The sequence below is a fragment of the Enhydra lutris genome, unplaced genomic scaffold, assembly GCF_002288905.1.
Source record: "Enhydra lutris kenyoni isolate GAN:26980312 unplaced genomic scaffold, ASM228890v2 scaffoldscaffold6, whole genome shotgun sequence".
Taxonomy (NCBI): Eukaryota; Metazoa; Chordata; class Mammalia; order Carnivora; family Mustelidae; genus Enhydra; species Enhydra lutris.
The window spans coordinates 20,284,721-20,300,262 of record NW_019154090.1 but is presented as its reverse complement, the minus strand read 5'-3'; the positions used below and the strand labels follow the sequence as shown (position 1 = coordinate 20,300,262).

The window sequence follows — 15,542 nt, the reverse complement described above, 5'->3', positions numbered from 1 at the left end:
TGAGAACCGCTTCCTTTTCCCCAATATGGCGGGGCCGGTCACGTGGGTCAGCGGGCCGGGCCGGGCGCTCCTGGAAACCTGCCGTAGGTCACGTGGATGGGGGGGGCGGTGAGACCACAGGGGCGTGGCGGTAACTCCGCCGGAACCGCCGGGGCCGAGACTCCCCGCGGGCCACGCCCCTCGGCCCCTCCGGGGGGTTCACGCGCAACGGAGGGGTGGAGTCAACCTCGTGACCTTTCACCCCAGCATGGCTGCGCCCGTGGGACCGGTGAAGTTCTGGCGACCCGGTAAGGCCCTTGGAGAAAAGCTGGGCAGATGCAGCGGCCTGACTTTGGTCTTGGCCCCGCAGCCGGCGCCCTGGAGCCTGAGGACCTGCTCGCAGGCCTGACCTCGGCGGGCTGGCCACCGCCGCCTTAGAGCTGATAGGCTCTGCGGCTCGGGCGCCCACCGTGGTCCCGACAGATTCGGGCGTCCGCCCCCAGCCTGGGTAGAAACTCTCTGTGTGACCTTGTTCGAGTCTCAGCTTCCCCGATCCTCGTTTTCCTCACGCGTGATGCCTGTCTTGCCCAACGCTGGGGAAGCGCTGGAGCGCCCACGCGTGTCCTGTTACCGCCCGGGGCTGCGCTGTGGCCGGGCGAGCCGTGCTGCTCAGGACATAGGAGCTCGTGTGTGGAGTCGGGTTACCTGGGTTCGACTTCTCGGCTGTGCCCTATAGTAGCAGAGTTCCTTTGGGCAAGTCACTTAATTTTTCTGAGTCTTAGCCTCCTCCTGTGAAATGGGTAGAGTAATAACTGTCCTGTGGGCTTGAATGACGAGCACGGTGCCATGTCTGACCCAGAGTAAGTGCTCATAGAAAAGGGAAAGTGCCTTATTTTGTTTTAGGGTAATTCTTGCCCATCTTGAGTGCCTACCAGAAAGTGACCGCCCTCCTTCGTATTGGCTGTCACCCACTTTCCCTCTCTCAGGCAAACAGGAATGTGTCACAAAATGCTTTGCCTGATGCGTTTTCGTTTCCTTATTAATCAGGATTTTATTGACTGTGTACTTGGCAGGTCCTGCTAGATGCCTTCCTCTCCTTCCATCAGTTTCTTGTGAAAAACAAAAGTTTCTTATCAGTTAATCAGCTTGCCTTTTTCCACCACTTGCATCTCTGCAGGTGTGGGTGTGCAAAGTATATTGCAGCAAAAATGAAATGAGATGGAGAAGGTAATACAGGGAAAGCTTTTAAAGGGTATTTTAGAGTGGTGCCCTGAGATGCTAACTATGCATATATGTGATGTGGGAGATAAGACCAAGCAAGGGATGTTAATTCTTTTTAAAAATCTGTAGTTTGTCCCTTAGTGACAGTTTTATTCAGTATTTCAAATCATTAGCCAGTTATCTGTCCTGAATTTTATTTTCAGCCAGAACTAAGATTGCATTAGGTAATGAGATACCTTCTATTTTATTTACTCAAGCCTTTAATAACAGGCCAAAGCGTTAAGTATAATAAAGGCGTGAATGAATTGTCGCAAATCAGAACAGAATACTATTTTGGCTAAAGAACATGGGGTTGCTGGAAGAGTTCTGTTCTGTTTTTTAGTTCCTTTGTTGAGGGTATACGTACTGAGCACCTAACTGAGTGATCAGGAGGCAAATACAGATGACCAGACCGCTGCTCTGCTCTCAAGATTTATTCTCTCTCTCTCTCTCTCAAGTTAGGATGTGAAGTTAGATATCCTTTAGAAGAGGTATTAAAGTGAGGCAGAAGGAAGTGGTGGTAAGGGAGATAAGTTCTATGAGTCAGACTGTAAAGCTATCCTTGACTGCCACTTGCTAACCTGCTGACTTGGCAAACTCACTTAAGTGCGCAGAGTCTCAGTGACTTTATCTGTAAATTGGGCATAGCAGCACCTACCCAAAGGATTGTTTTGAGGATTAAATGAGAATGCATGTAAAGCTCTTAGTACTAGATACATGGTAACTATTACCATGTATTACATAGTAATAATTACATAGAGGCATAGAAGAGAGGGAAAGATTCAATGTGTGGATAAGAAAGACTTCATAAAGATGGTGATATTTTTGAGGTGAACAGTGAAGCACAAATAAGGTTTGTTCCTTGGAAAGGTAGGAGTATGGAGCTCTGGGCAGAGGGTGCAGCATGACCAAGGCAAAGTGGGATGTGTGCATGCCTCAGGAATGTCCAAAAAACCAAAGTAATTGAGTAGTGAGATGGTGTTGAGTTTTAGGATATATTTTGGGGTAAAGCAAGAGATAACGCTGTTCTGTTTCTAGTTCATTATTTTTAAAAAATGCTGTTTGTGATCCCTCTACATTCATTCCATAACCCACTAATGAGGCATCACTCAAATTGAAAAACTGAATTGAAAAAATTGAAAGGTGAGGGAATGCTCTGTGGGGGTGGTTGGGGGCTGCTGTTTCCAGCCTTGTTTTGTAGATGGAGAAATGAAGGCATTTGTGCTTTGCAGGATTATGACCTTGTTACTCCCTTACGTATAGAGAATGCTCCCGAGGGAAGGGCAACCATAGGTCATCAGAATGGACTGTGGGATGTACATAGAGGGGAGGCAGTCCTCACTTGGCTGAATGAAGTCTTTTGTGAGGAGGAGACATACTCCTTATTGATTGACAGTAGCTCTTGTAAAACATCTCATGACAGAATATACTGAGGAGGACTTGGCTGTAGGGGAGAGCCAGGGAGGGGTAGTGAAGACCTTTGGGTCGATTAAACCCTGGTGTGGGAGCAAGGAAGAGACCTTGCAGGAGCGATGCTAACATGGCTTTAAGACAGCCTGGAAAAGTTTAAAATGTGTTTTAAAAAGGAGGGAATTTGCGACAAAAGCAGTGGATGAGGATGAGGTATTCTTTGCAGTAGTTTTCTTGGGGAAGGGTTATAAGAAGTCATTTAGATGTGGCGATAATAAGGGAAGAAAGGAAACCTGCCTCTTTGAGCACAGGCTTTGTTCCAGGTCTTGTTCTATCTTTTATCTTGTTGAAACGAAGGTCAGCGTTTTGGCAAAAACAATACAGCAGTGCCCCACTTACACGATTTTTGGCAATCTTGGACCTCTGGAACACAACTGTGTTCCTAGAAATAAATGGAGAAGGGATTAGAGATCTGTGACAGTGACTCTAAACTTAGCTCAAGGGGGTTTACAGACCATGAGCATTTTCTATCCCGATACATTACATTCAGGTGTATTTTTCAGGAGAGGGAGTCCATAGCCTTTATTTGATTGTTGAGGGGATTTGGGATCTGCAAAAAATGTAAAAATAAGTTACTGGGACAAAGGTGCTTCTCATAAAGCCCCTGTACTTTCACATGGCATCAGACTCTGAGTTCAGAAGTCCTGGGAGATGATGGTTTTGGATAATCACCCCTGTAGTGCCCCCATGTTTGATCTTCCAGGAAGGGTTTTTATGATTCACAGAGGCATTACACCCCAGTGCTCAAAACTCTAGCCTTTGAAAATAGCTTCCTGTGTCGTGTTGAATTCCAAACCCTGTGTCACTTACTACTCTGAGTTCTGTCCAAGGGGTACACACACAAATCAGCACGAAAAGTTCTGGAAACTGACCATAAAAATTGAACCCATGTTCCTCTTAAGGCATTTTCCTTCAAAGGCTAAAATCCATGGTACCTTTAAGAGTTTTACATGATGGGATATGGCCATTTTTCACCATCCTGAGCACCAGTTTGTCATGGTTCTTACCAAGCAGACATCGTGGAAAGCTGTCATTTAATCTGCTCAGCACAGTGGTTTTTTTGGAATGGCACTTCACGCCCAACCACTCCAGGTCTGTGGTTCAAAATGGGGGCGGCTGTCTCCTGCATCCCATTCCACTGGCCATGGTTGGTTGCATCAGGCTGGGTAGTGGACCTGCGCTGGGGGAAGAGGACCCTCCCCCGGACTCCAGACCCCACATACTAGGGACTCCCAGCCCCCCTTGCTGAGTCTTTTACTTTCTCCTTAGCATGTGTTCTGAGAGGAGGAGTAAAAGAAGCAAGTAAGCTGCTCGAGGATAGGGCCTAGCATCGGGAGTGTTCCTGTGGTATCTCTTGCATTTCAGTCCTTGTGGAGTGAGTGAGTGGATGGCCTGGAGTTGTGAGCCTGAGCGGCCTTGATTCCAGCTCTGACCCCGAAGCCAAGTTGAGGGATCGAAAGGAGCTGGGGGAGAGGCGCTGAGATGAGAGAAGGAGCAAGCCCCTGCAGCATTTGCATGCCTGGTTCCTGTTGTCCCTCGTCCTTGCCGCCCCCCCTGCAGCAGCAGCCCTTTGCCTGTGCCTCAGCCAGTTCCCACTGGGTTTCTGTCGCTTGTATGGGTAGTAATTGGTAGTAACCGGAAAACATTGTCTTCTGGAATACAGTTATGTGTGGCCAATTTGGAGCCCAGTAGGACTCTCCTCTCGGTTCTTGATGCTTCAGTGAAGCTTTTTAGGGAAGATTTTTGTATTCTCTCAGTTCTTCCTAGAAGCTCTCCTGAAGTTAAAGTTGAGTATCTTCTAGTGGTTTGAGGTCAAATGCATTGCTTGTGTTTTATCTTTGCCTTTGAATTTGTAATGTCTGCACATTTTTCTGTCCATTGGTTGCATCAGAGAATCTGAGAAAAGCATTTCTCTTACAGGTACCGAGGGACCAGGTGTCAGCATCTCTGAGGAGAGACAGAGTCTAGCTGAAAACTCTGCAACAACCGTTGTCTACAATCCCTACGCTGCCCTTTCTGTCGAGCAGCAAAGGCAGAAGCTGCCCGTGTTCAAGGTACACCAAATAAGCATGCGCAGTTGGTTGGCCCGAAGCAGTGTGCGGTGGCCTCAGACTTCAGACTTGGTACCAAAGTGAATCATGTCCTCTTACTCTTAGCGATTCTGTAGGACACAGTGAGCTCAGAGCGACCCTTATCTGAGAGGATAAAGCTCAGAATATGTGTGTGTTACTTAACCATATAAATCTTGAAAGTCCTTAATTTTTTTTTTTTTGTTAGATATTGTTACAAAATAAAAAACTCGAAGAGATGGAATGACATTCTTTTTCCCCTTCTTTGCTTTCAATTATGGACAAATTCAGCCATATAGAAGAGTAGAGAAAACAGAACAATGAACTGCTGTGCCTCCAGCTTCAACAGATTACTAGCCTATGGCCAATGTTAGCTTTCTTTTTAAAGGCGAATTTCTTTAAACAAGACTCTTTGGATATATGAGGAGGTTTCTGTGGAAGAAGTTAACTCCCACTGACACAGTGACGGGATTTGGGTGGATATTATGTACTGTGTGCACATCCAGCACTTGATTTTATTGGTCTCACGAAATGGACGTATGTTCATTTCACAAGAGACCAAAGCATAAACTAGAATTCAGAATTCGTTTGTTTATAGCCATAGTTCTCCAGTGCAGACACACATGGTCCATGGGCTCGCTTTCTCCCTGTTGCCAAGACCACATGGGAAGCCAGATTGTAATCAGGAAGGGAGTTGTAGACCAAGAGCCATTTAGATAGAGCTGAAGGATGTTTCTTTCGTATAGCCCCCGAAGAAGGGTGATGCGCTCTTGAAGCCTCACGTGATGCCCCTGGAATGACACCAGTAGGTGTGGCCACCAGCACCCATGGCTCGCTGTCTCCTTCTCCTGGACAGTGCTGTGGGAAAAGCTCCTAAGTTCTCACACTAAGAGTGTCCCTTTGTCTAGACGGTGTTAATCATTCCTCTTCTCTTAATATGGGCTTTCTCCAAATTGATTTGAAACAGAATCCTTCTTAACTTAGCCAAGTCACCTAGATTAGAGTTTTATGTGGCCCTGAACATTTTAGTCACTCACTGACCTTTCTGGGTTTCTCTCTCAGTTGATTAACTGCATTCAGTATATGTGAAGGTAAATCAGTTTGCCCCTCAGGAGATAAGATTATAGGTTCACTGTTGCTGCCTCACTGTTGAGGGACGTAGTTTGAGCTCTGGTGAAGTATCAGGACTCTGGAGCTAGACTTTAGAGCTCAAACCCAAACTTCCTTGTTTTTGTGCTTTCTCACAGCACAAAACACCATCTGAGCTTCTGTGTTGGTATCTGTAATATGGGACTAATAGCACCTCCCTCACAGGATCGTTATGAGGCCCAGATGAGATAATCCACACAGAGCATTTAGCAACGTCTCTGACATATTATGAGTGTTCAAGTACACAGATAATTATTGTTTACCAAGTATTTAATTTTGACCTTTTCTTGAGTGTTCTTTATCCTCCAACTGAACTTACAAGAAACTATAAATAAAACAAATGAAAAAGTAATCAAGGTTTAACATATTGATGGAAATTAAAATCGTACGGGTTATTGGTAAAAAGCAAAACTGAAGTTAAGCATAGTTAGGTTCTCATGAGATGTTAAAGATAAATCTAGAAGATGAAAAGGGTAAAAGGGACCCATTCACCAACCCCTCCCCCATTAAAACTAAAAGTAGCTTTAAAAACAGAAATTGGAACTATAAGGGGCAATAAATATAAAGTTACTCCCTTTCCCCTGCTGCCATTACGCTGCCTTCTCGACCGCCTTCTATAGGGTGGTGTTCTTGCTGGGGCCGGATCACTGCTATGCGAGGTGGTCCTCTCACTCCCTTACACGCCGCCTCCCGGAAGCTCTGTCCCCTCCTCGGCACCAGCCCTTGTGCATTTCTCTCCTTTCGCCCGTGGGTGCTGCTGTCATTTTTGCAGTCTCCAGACTGGAAATCTTGTCATGTCTCTCTCGAATGTCACATGTTGGACCTTCTCCATGTGCAGCCCATCTTACCTAGTATGTGAAGTGTGAGTTACGGCCTTCAGTTTTCTCCGGCTCGGTCTCATCTGGTACGGCACTGACAGCCCAGGGAAGGTCCAGACTCTAGCTCTGCTAGGGAAGCCGGGACTATCTGTCTTGTAACTCATTTCCCAACCACACCTCGAGCCTTTTGTGGGCTCTTGATGATGACCCTGGAATAGAGTTTGTATAGTTTGCTTGTTTCCATCTTTTTCCTTTTTCTTATGTTATTTCCCTTTCCTGGAATGCCTTGTCTGTTTCTGTCTGTATTCAGATTGTCTTTCAAGTTTTCCTTGACCATCCACCATCCATCCATCTATCCATCCACCCACCCACTGGTTGGATCTACCATTCACAAAGTACCTGCAAAGATCCCAAACCTTTTGCCTTCCCCTACCCAAAATGAAAGCAAGCCCCAAGTCCAGGCAACTGACAAAAAATGTTTAGACTAATCAAGAGAAACCACCTGTAACAGGATCTGCTGTGCAGGGTTGATAAATGCAGATTCCTGGGCCCCACCCTACTCCTACTGAGTCAGAAACCCTCGGAGTAGGGCTAGGAATCTTCATTTTTAACAAATATCCCAAGAGGATTTCACACTAAAATGTGAGAGCTATATAGTTGGACCCCAAATAATGCCAAATTCAAAAACCCCAAGCAGCCAGTACTTTAGTGAGGCATTTAGGCAGCGTGTTCACTCTCCCAGTCCAACTGCGTTGTCGGGGCCCAGTCAGATGGGCCGAGCAGTAAGGGTGGGGGTCTCGGCAGGGTTCGCGGCCTTCCAGACCAGGTATTTACGGAATACCTTCATGACTTTCCAGGCTGTCAGGTGTGTCTCTCAGCACACGTGGGTACAAAAACACACTCAGAGGCTAAGTAGAGAGGATGTTGGAATCATCTCTTCCGTTTTCTGCTCACAGTGAATGGGTAAAGAAAGGCGCAGTTGAAATACAGGTGTAGCTTTATTACGAACTTGGATTTAGAGGTAGAGGTGAAAGCATATTCTTTTTGTCTTTTTTTCCCCCTCAGTTAATAAATGAAAGAATTTGTAACTAGATAGTATATAACTTGGAGGAAATGTAAAGCTCTCCTTCACACCCTTGCTCCCTGGCCACTCCCTTCTGCTGCTGGAGATGGTACAATGACCAGTTTTTTGTTCTGTATTATTTCCTGCTAGGATAGCTTGTACATAGCGTGTATGTATCCTTTCTTTAAAAACAAAAATAGTAGAGTATTATTTATACTGTTTTGCACCTTGAGTTGCTCCCGTAACATATCTTGTTGGCCATTCCTTATCAGTGCAAATAAACATTTGTTCTTTTTTAAAATTTATTTATTTTTATTTATTTTTAAAGATTTTTATTTATTTATTTGGCAGAGATCACAAGTGGGCAGAGAGGCAGGCAGAGAGATGGGGGGAAGCAGGCTCCCTGCTGAGCAGAGAGCCCGATATAGGGCTCGACCCTGAGATCATGACCTGAGCTGAAGGCAGAGGCTTAATCCACTAAGCCACCCAGGCGCCCCTCTTTTTTTTTTTAATTCAGTTAATTAACATATGGTGTATTACTAGCTTCAGAGGTAGAGTTCGGTGATTCATCAGTCTTATATAACACCCAGTGCTCATTACATCACATGCCCTCCTTAATGTCCATCACCCAGTTACCCCATCCGCCTGCACCCGTCCCCTCCAGCAACCCTCATTTTGTTTCCAATAGACATTTGTTCTTTTTAGCACCCAAGGATATTCCATTGTTGGAGTGTTTCTTAACTAATTTAAACCTGTTGATGAACATTTAGACTGAATTTTTGGCTATTATAAAAAACACTTCAGTGAGTATGCTTGTATATATACCTCTTTGTTCATATGTAGTGTTAGTATGTGTAGTGTAACTTCTTGTAAGTGAAAAATCTTGAGTTAAAGGGTATCTGCATTGCATACTTTGTTAAGTTACTGCTCTCAGTTGTACTTGTTTCAGCTTATATGGTCACCAGTACTGCAAACTGGGAATCTATTTTGATAGTTCTTTTTAAGATTTACTTTCCTTTGGCAAACAGCTCAAACAACTCATTTAAACATTAAACATTTATAATGTTTAAATATCTTTGTTTAGGTCTTTTAAGAAAATGTATGGCTCTTTACAATGTATGTTTCTATTTTGCAGCTTAGGAATCATATATTATACTTGGTAGAAAACTATCAGACAGTGGTGATTGTTGGAGAGACGGGATGTGGGAAAAGCACACAGATCCCACAAGTGAGTATATGTTCATATGTGTCTTTGCACTTATATTTGGATGGAAGGGGTTTTTTTTTTGTTTGTTTTTTTTTTGGACAGAGATCACAACTAGGTGGAGAGGGGGGCAGAGAGAGAGAGAGGGAAAAGCAGGCTCCTCACTGAGCAGAGAGCCTGACGTGGGGCTTATCCCAGGACCCCGGGATCACGACCCGAGCCGAAGGCAGAGGCTTTAACCCACTGAGCCACCCAGGCGCCCTGGATGGAAGGGGTTTATAATTTGAGAACTCTCTTTACTATAATTTGCTTTTTAAAGACCTTCTGTCAGAATATATTCAACCCAACTAGATACTTTTTATTCAGCTTTTGGCTCTTGTGATTGATGACCATTGAAGTAATCGTTGTCTTTGATTTATTATAATTCCAAAATAATGATTGAATAGCCATACTCTGAAAGAACAGTGGGGACTACCTCAAAGAGGTATAATGCCTGGTTTTTGTCCTCAACTAGTTACAGTTGAAGAGGAGGGTGAAATGAATGAATACTGCTCTAGTTATAAATAAAAATAGACTACCAAAGAATTTCATGATGCTGTGGAAGGCAGCTCCCGTTACGAGGCAAGCCGCTGTCTAGTGTGGACAGAAGTGGACAGAAGGATCGGGAAAGGCTTTGTAAAAGAAATGACATTTGAATTAGACTTTGAATGACCAGTGGGAGCTGGCCAAGAAGATGTTCTTATCCAGGAAATACTGTGGCAGAGATACTGGGGTGTGAGAAGTGTCTGGGACTCAGGAAGAGTGGAAAGACAGCCGTGACTTGGAGGGTGAAGAATGATACGTCACTGGTCAAGGATGAGAGTCACTGCAGGCTGTTCTTCCCTTTTTAATGTATATTTTTATAGAACTATAAAACTTATATCACAAAGTACTTACATCATAATTGTACAGCTTGATACACTTTCACAAGTGAATACACACGTGTAACCAGCATCCAGATCAAGAAGCAGAAGAGAACATTACCAGAGCCCCAGAAGTCCTCTGTGTCCCCTTCTGGTCTCCTGCCCTCTCTTCCTGCTTCCTGGGGAACACACAAGGATATTTCTCATTCTGGCTTCTAACCCCACAGATTAGTTGTTTTTCAACTTACAGAAGAGATAATACAGCTTCTTTTGCCCAAACCAATAATGGATTTAGGCTGTGGCCCAGACATAGGTATTTCTTAAAAGGTCCCTGGGTGATCTCCATGGGCAGCTAGGGACAGGTAAGTGGAAGGGAGCAGACAGCAGTAGAGAAAGGACAACAGCACACGGTGGCCTCTAGGCAAAAGAAGCTGTATTATTTCATAAAGGTTTATTTCTTCGTCCTACTCTGTGGTCTTCTTGGGTTGATGACACAGGATGGGAGATGACCCAAGATGGGGCCTGGGAGTCTTGGGGTACATGGCAGGATTAAGAGATGGCTTAGGTTTTAGAACTTGTGACTGGAAGTGGCACTTCTCACGTTTCATTGGACAAGGCAGGTTTCATGGCCGGGTAGTGGTCGGGTGGTGGTACGTGTAATCCTGCCTCGGTTGGGGGGTGGGTGGGGGTGGCAGGTATTTGGATCCGCGATACAGTGCAGCACAACGATCTGGTCCTTTCCCCCAGCAAAGCTTAGCTGCCCGGGAACAGAGAGGCCCTGCTGAGGGGTGAGTCCGGGGAAAGAATGGCCTGGAGGCGGAAGAGCAGGGTCTGAGGATCTGGCCTGGGCAATGTGGAGAACAAAGGAAACTTTTTTTTTTAAATTTTGGAGAATTATTTAATAGGTTCACATGGTTTACAATTTAAGAGACGTGAAAGGACATAAGAAGATCTCTCCTCTGCCCTGCCCTCTGGTGCTCATTTCCTGTATGCGGATACAACTGATGTCATTAGTTTCTCAAGAGATTTTCTTACTGCATTTACAGAGAACTATGTGTGTGTGTATATCCCCTCTTTTTAAAACACAAATAGGTAGCATCTGTCCGTGCTTTAAGGTACCTTGCTTTTTCCCCCCTTAATGTATCATTTTTCATTTGCATAGATCGCACATAATTTATTTTACCAATTCCCAGCTGAGAGGCGTTTAGGTTGTTTCCAGCTTTGTATGATCACAGTGATACAGTGAGTCAGTTTGCATGTAATTTAGCCCATATGTGGGTATACTTACAGAATAAATACAGTAGATAGGGAGTTGCTGGATCAGAGGGCAATTAATTAATTAATTAATTGCTTTTAAGGAACTGTGTTTTCTTGAAAGCACTGTGTTTCTTGAATACATTCCCATGGTGCAGAATTCAAAAAGTACAGAGAATAAATGATGAGGAGTGACTCTCTGAAACTTTGCTGGTGAAATTGATGAATGGGTCCTTGTGTGATAGTTGATTATATTATTGGTCTGGATACCTGCCACCCCTTGTTGTGGAAGGACCATCCCTCTTCCCCGCACCATACAGTTCTTCTTCCCTGAGACTGCCACAACTCCTGGGGACGCTAATTTGAGTTATGGCCTAGGAAAATTGGACAGGCTGAGGAGCTGAAGGTCACAGTGAAAATGTGGAGCAGGTTTTTCTCAACGCACCGTCTTGCTGGATTTATATAATGTCTTTCCTTGGAAAAGTACCACATGCTAAAGCACCAAGCACCCGTTTGAAATTTCACAAACTATTTGTGGAACCTAGATGATTTTTTTTTCCCCAGAGCTCTGTCAAAACAATGGACGATGAAAACAAGTTCTTTGCTACACTTTTTGTTAGCGCTGTTTTTGATGGAGTGCTTCCTTATCCCACTCCTTAATGAGAACACCAGATTTGGTGACCCTTAAAAAGAGCGAAGATGGAACTCAGTGTGACATCCACTTCCTTTTGATAGCAACACTCTTCCAGCTTTTGCAGCATCTTTAAATTTCCATCTGTCAGCAGTCATAAGCATGCAGAAGTCTGAATCACAGGTGTATCGAGGAGAATGGCTTCATGGGCAGGTTGTTTATTATTATGGAAATTACTTTTCTCTTGCTTTCCACTGTTACGAAGAGATTGACTACAAGTATGTGTGTTTTATTTTGGATGGTAGAATCATGTCCTGGTTATGTGGCACGGCCGTGATTTGCCGAGCTTAAATCCCAGCTCTTAGATTTTTATCCAGGTCCTTGGACAAGTTGTATGATCTCTTTGTTTGCTTATCTCTAAATTGTTGATGATGCCATTACCTTCCTCATAGATTTGTTGTGAGGTTGAAACGGGCTTACGCAGGCAAGGTGCTCAGCACAGTGTCTGGCACCTGATAACGTAGTCCGTGAATCTTAGCTGTTATTTCTCGTAGTTTTGTTTTTGTCTTTGTGTTGATTGGTGTGGCTGGTAGTGTTTTGCTTATGCATTTAATACAAGAGAGAGAAACTTTACAGTTTTTATAGCAAAAACCTACATTATCTAAAACATGTTGTTCCTTACAGTCATTTTAAAAAAACTATTATTTCTAGCTAATTTTGGACTGACAGAACAGTTGCAAAAATAGCACAGAATTCCCTTAAACCTCTCCCACCACTTCCCCTGGTGCGGTAACCAAAAGCAGGCATCGCCATGGGTACGGCGCAGCCATCGGGCTGCAGATCTTAGACATCTCTTTAGTGTTCTCACTGGTGTCCTTTTCTAGCTCCAAGGTCCAGGACCTCACTTTGCAGTGAGTTGCTGTGTCTCCCCATCTTCTCTAGGTTGGGACAGTTTCCGCGGTCTGTCCTCCTCATCCTTCAGGACCTTGACAGTTCTGAAGCGTGCTGGGCATTTATGTGACAGAACACCTCTCAGTTTGGATTTGTATGATGTTTTCTCATGGTTAGAATGAGGTGGTGCATTTGGGGAAAGAATACCATAGAAATGGTGTGTCCTCCTCACTGCATTGTATCATGGGGTTTGAGATGCTGATGTCTGATCACTGGCCAAGGTTAACCTTGGTTCAGGTGCCAGGTTTTGCCTCCTAAGTTACTGTCTTGCCTTTTGGTAGTTGGTAAATATCTTGGTGAGAGATATTTTAAGACTCCCCTTTCCTTCAAGCTTTTGCCTCCTAATTTTAGCATCCCTCAATGGATCTTGTCTGAGCACTTACTCAGGCATTTGCTTGCTGCTTTTCTCTTTCCACTTTTCCTTCATTAAATGGAATCTTCTCTAAGGAAGAACTGTCCTTTCTCCCTCATTTATCTATTCAGTTGTTTCTGTACATCAGTGTGGATTCATGGGAATATATTTTGTTTGATGGCCTAAAACCCAGTACTGTCTTTTTTAGTTTGTTACTGTGATCATTAGGAGCTCCTTTAGTTAGACCCTATGTTCTTTCCTAAAGCCTCTGTCCTGTTTTTTTGAACCTTTCCTTAGTTTCTAGTACTACAGGGCATTTCAGGCTTGTCTTCTATTTTCCCTGCACTAGCCCTGGGATCGAACACTTCTCCAGGGAGTCCTGGTTCCTTTATTGGAGAATGGTGTTTAGAAATCAAGAATTGGGAGGTAGGGTGCTCGTTGCTCTGAGGTGTCATTGCTGTAAATCTCAGTGGGTTGATTTAGGAAATACAGATGGGACTGCTAATCCCCACACATGAAAACATCTGTATATCTTTATCAGTCTGTATGTGTATTAAAAACCATGAATTTATGCTGATACTTCTGATGGTAATCCAATGCCATGGGGCTCATTTTAGCCTTTCCTTGTTTGTAAATTTCTCCTACAGTGAGAAACTCATTCCTCATTATTTTTAATATGTTAACTTATTTGTTGAATTCTAATGTAAACATAAAGTAGTTCTAGAATTACTAACCCATACCCCCATTTGGTTGTTTACCCACATTTACTAACTAGATCACGGTTCTCTGTCTTTGGCTTTACAGTATCCAGGCCAGACGGTGTTCTCCAGTTACTTAGGTTGTGTCTTCTCCGCCCCCTTCGGGGTGATCCTGTAATTCATTTATACTACAGGAAGGGCCATTTGTTAGTGGATTTCCTCCTGGTTTCCCTTCATGTACATCTTGGTTGGTTTTGTTTACGTCTTGGACACTTGAAGAGCACGTGGAACATGCCTGGGTCTGAGTCAGAGCTCCCCAGAAACCTTGACTCAGAGCATCGTCATTCCCTCTTCATTCCCTGCTGCCCTGTTTCCAGTTCTCCTCCTCCCTTCCCAATGCTCCATCGACAACCATTCTCTTTAGTTTGTTTTCTCTTTGTTTCTTTTGAACAAGTGAGCAGATACATGTAGTAGGATTTTAAATTTTTGTCCTGTAAAATATATGTTCATTGTGAAATAATTTAGACATTATAGAAATGTGTCACTGATAACAGCTGTTACCCACTTTGGAGTTTAAAAATGTATACGATCAAATGGTTATATAACAAATAAGTATATATAGTAAATAAATACATATATAAATACATACATAAATATATAAATAAGTAAATACATAAATCAGATAAATACATACCATTGAATTTTATGTGTATTGATATATAGGCGTATATACACATGTACAAAATCTAGTTACTTTATATAATGAATTTATTTTTTAAAGATTTTATTTATTTATTTGACAGAGAAAGACACAGCTAGAGAGGGAACACAAGCAGGGGGAGTGGGTGAGGGAGAAGCAGGCTTCCTGCTGAGCAAGGAGCCCAATGTGGGGCTTGATCCCAGGACCCTGGGATCATGACCTGAGCCGAAGCGAGATGACTGAGCTACCCAGGCACCCCCAGTTATTTTTATTTACTCTGACTAAAATGTTTTGTATGGTTGACATTTACATTGACGTGTCTCTGTGCATACTTTAAAATTCTTTGTTCTATAGATTTAGCACTGTTCTGTGTGGCCCGTGGATAGAAGTTTATTCCTTCAGGCAGCTCTGGTACTTGGAAATTTGAAAGACTGGGGAGTCAGAATGTTGAACTTGGGCCTAAGTTCTTCTGATGTGAGCGTAAGCAAGTTACTGAAGATTGCCAAGCCTCTGATCCCTCATTTGCAAAATAATTTCCAAAATGTCTACCGGGATAAGAACCATCTGTTACTAACTTTCTCAGTGATTTTAATACAATATAGGGTTATTTTGGGAGAAATTGTTTCTGGAGAAGTGGTGTCAGATGTGTACTTACATGTGGTTTTATTTGCAGTACCTTGCAGAAGCGGGCTGGACCGCCGAAGGAAGAGTGGTGGGAGTGACCCAGCCTCGAAGAGTGGCTGCCGTTACAGTGAGTTTCTTTCCATGTTGCAAAAACTCCATGTGCGTCTTCTGTTTCAGTAACTTCTTTTTTTCTTGTTTCCTCAAAGCCCCAAAATGAATATGGGGTGGCTCTTGAGTGTTTAATTCTTCGGTTGAAAAAGAACTACAAGCTGCTTCTTTTTGTAAATTAATACCTGTACATTACAAATTTTTAAGTAGTAATAAAGTACAGGGGAAGTCAAAACAAAGAATAATTAAAATAAATAAAAATGTCACCACCCAGTGAAGATCTTGTGAACATCTGTGGACGTCATTCTGA

At 43.5% G+C, this 15,542-nt stretch overlaps 1 protein-coding gene across 2 annotated transcripts in view; it reads left to right on the top strand.

Moving 5' to 3' along the window:
- The first annotated feature begins 240 nt into the window (after window positions 1–240).
- The window catches only part of LOC111141759 (DEAH-box helicase 35), a 64,419-nt gene continuing 49,117 nt past the window's right edge, over window positions 241–15,542 (top strand). Inside the window, exons 1-4 of one of the 2 annotated variants that reach the window (XM_022494562.1) lie at window positions 241–287; window positions 4,630–4,763; window positions 8,944–9,036; window positions 15,174–15,251. In XM_022494562.1, coding sequence (XP_022350270.1) covers window positions 248–287; window positions 4,630–4,763; window positions 8,944–9,036; window positions 15,174–15,251 — 345 coding nt within the window. In that variant the 5' untranslated portion in view covers window positions 241–247. The remainder of the gene's footprint in view (window positions 288–4,629; window positions 4,764–8,943; window positions 9,037–15,173; window positions 15,252–15,542) is intronic. The other variant, XM_022494563.1, reaches the window with a different exon arrangement.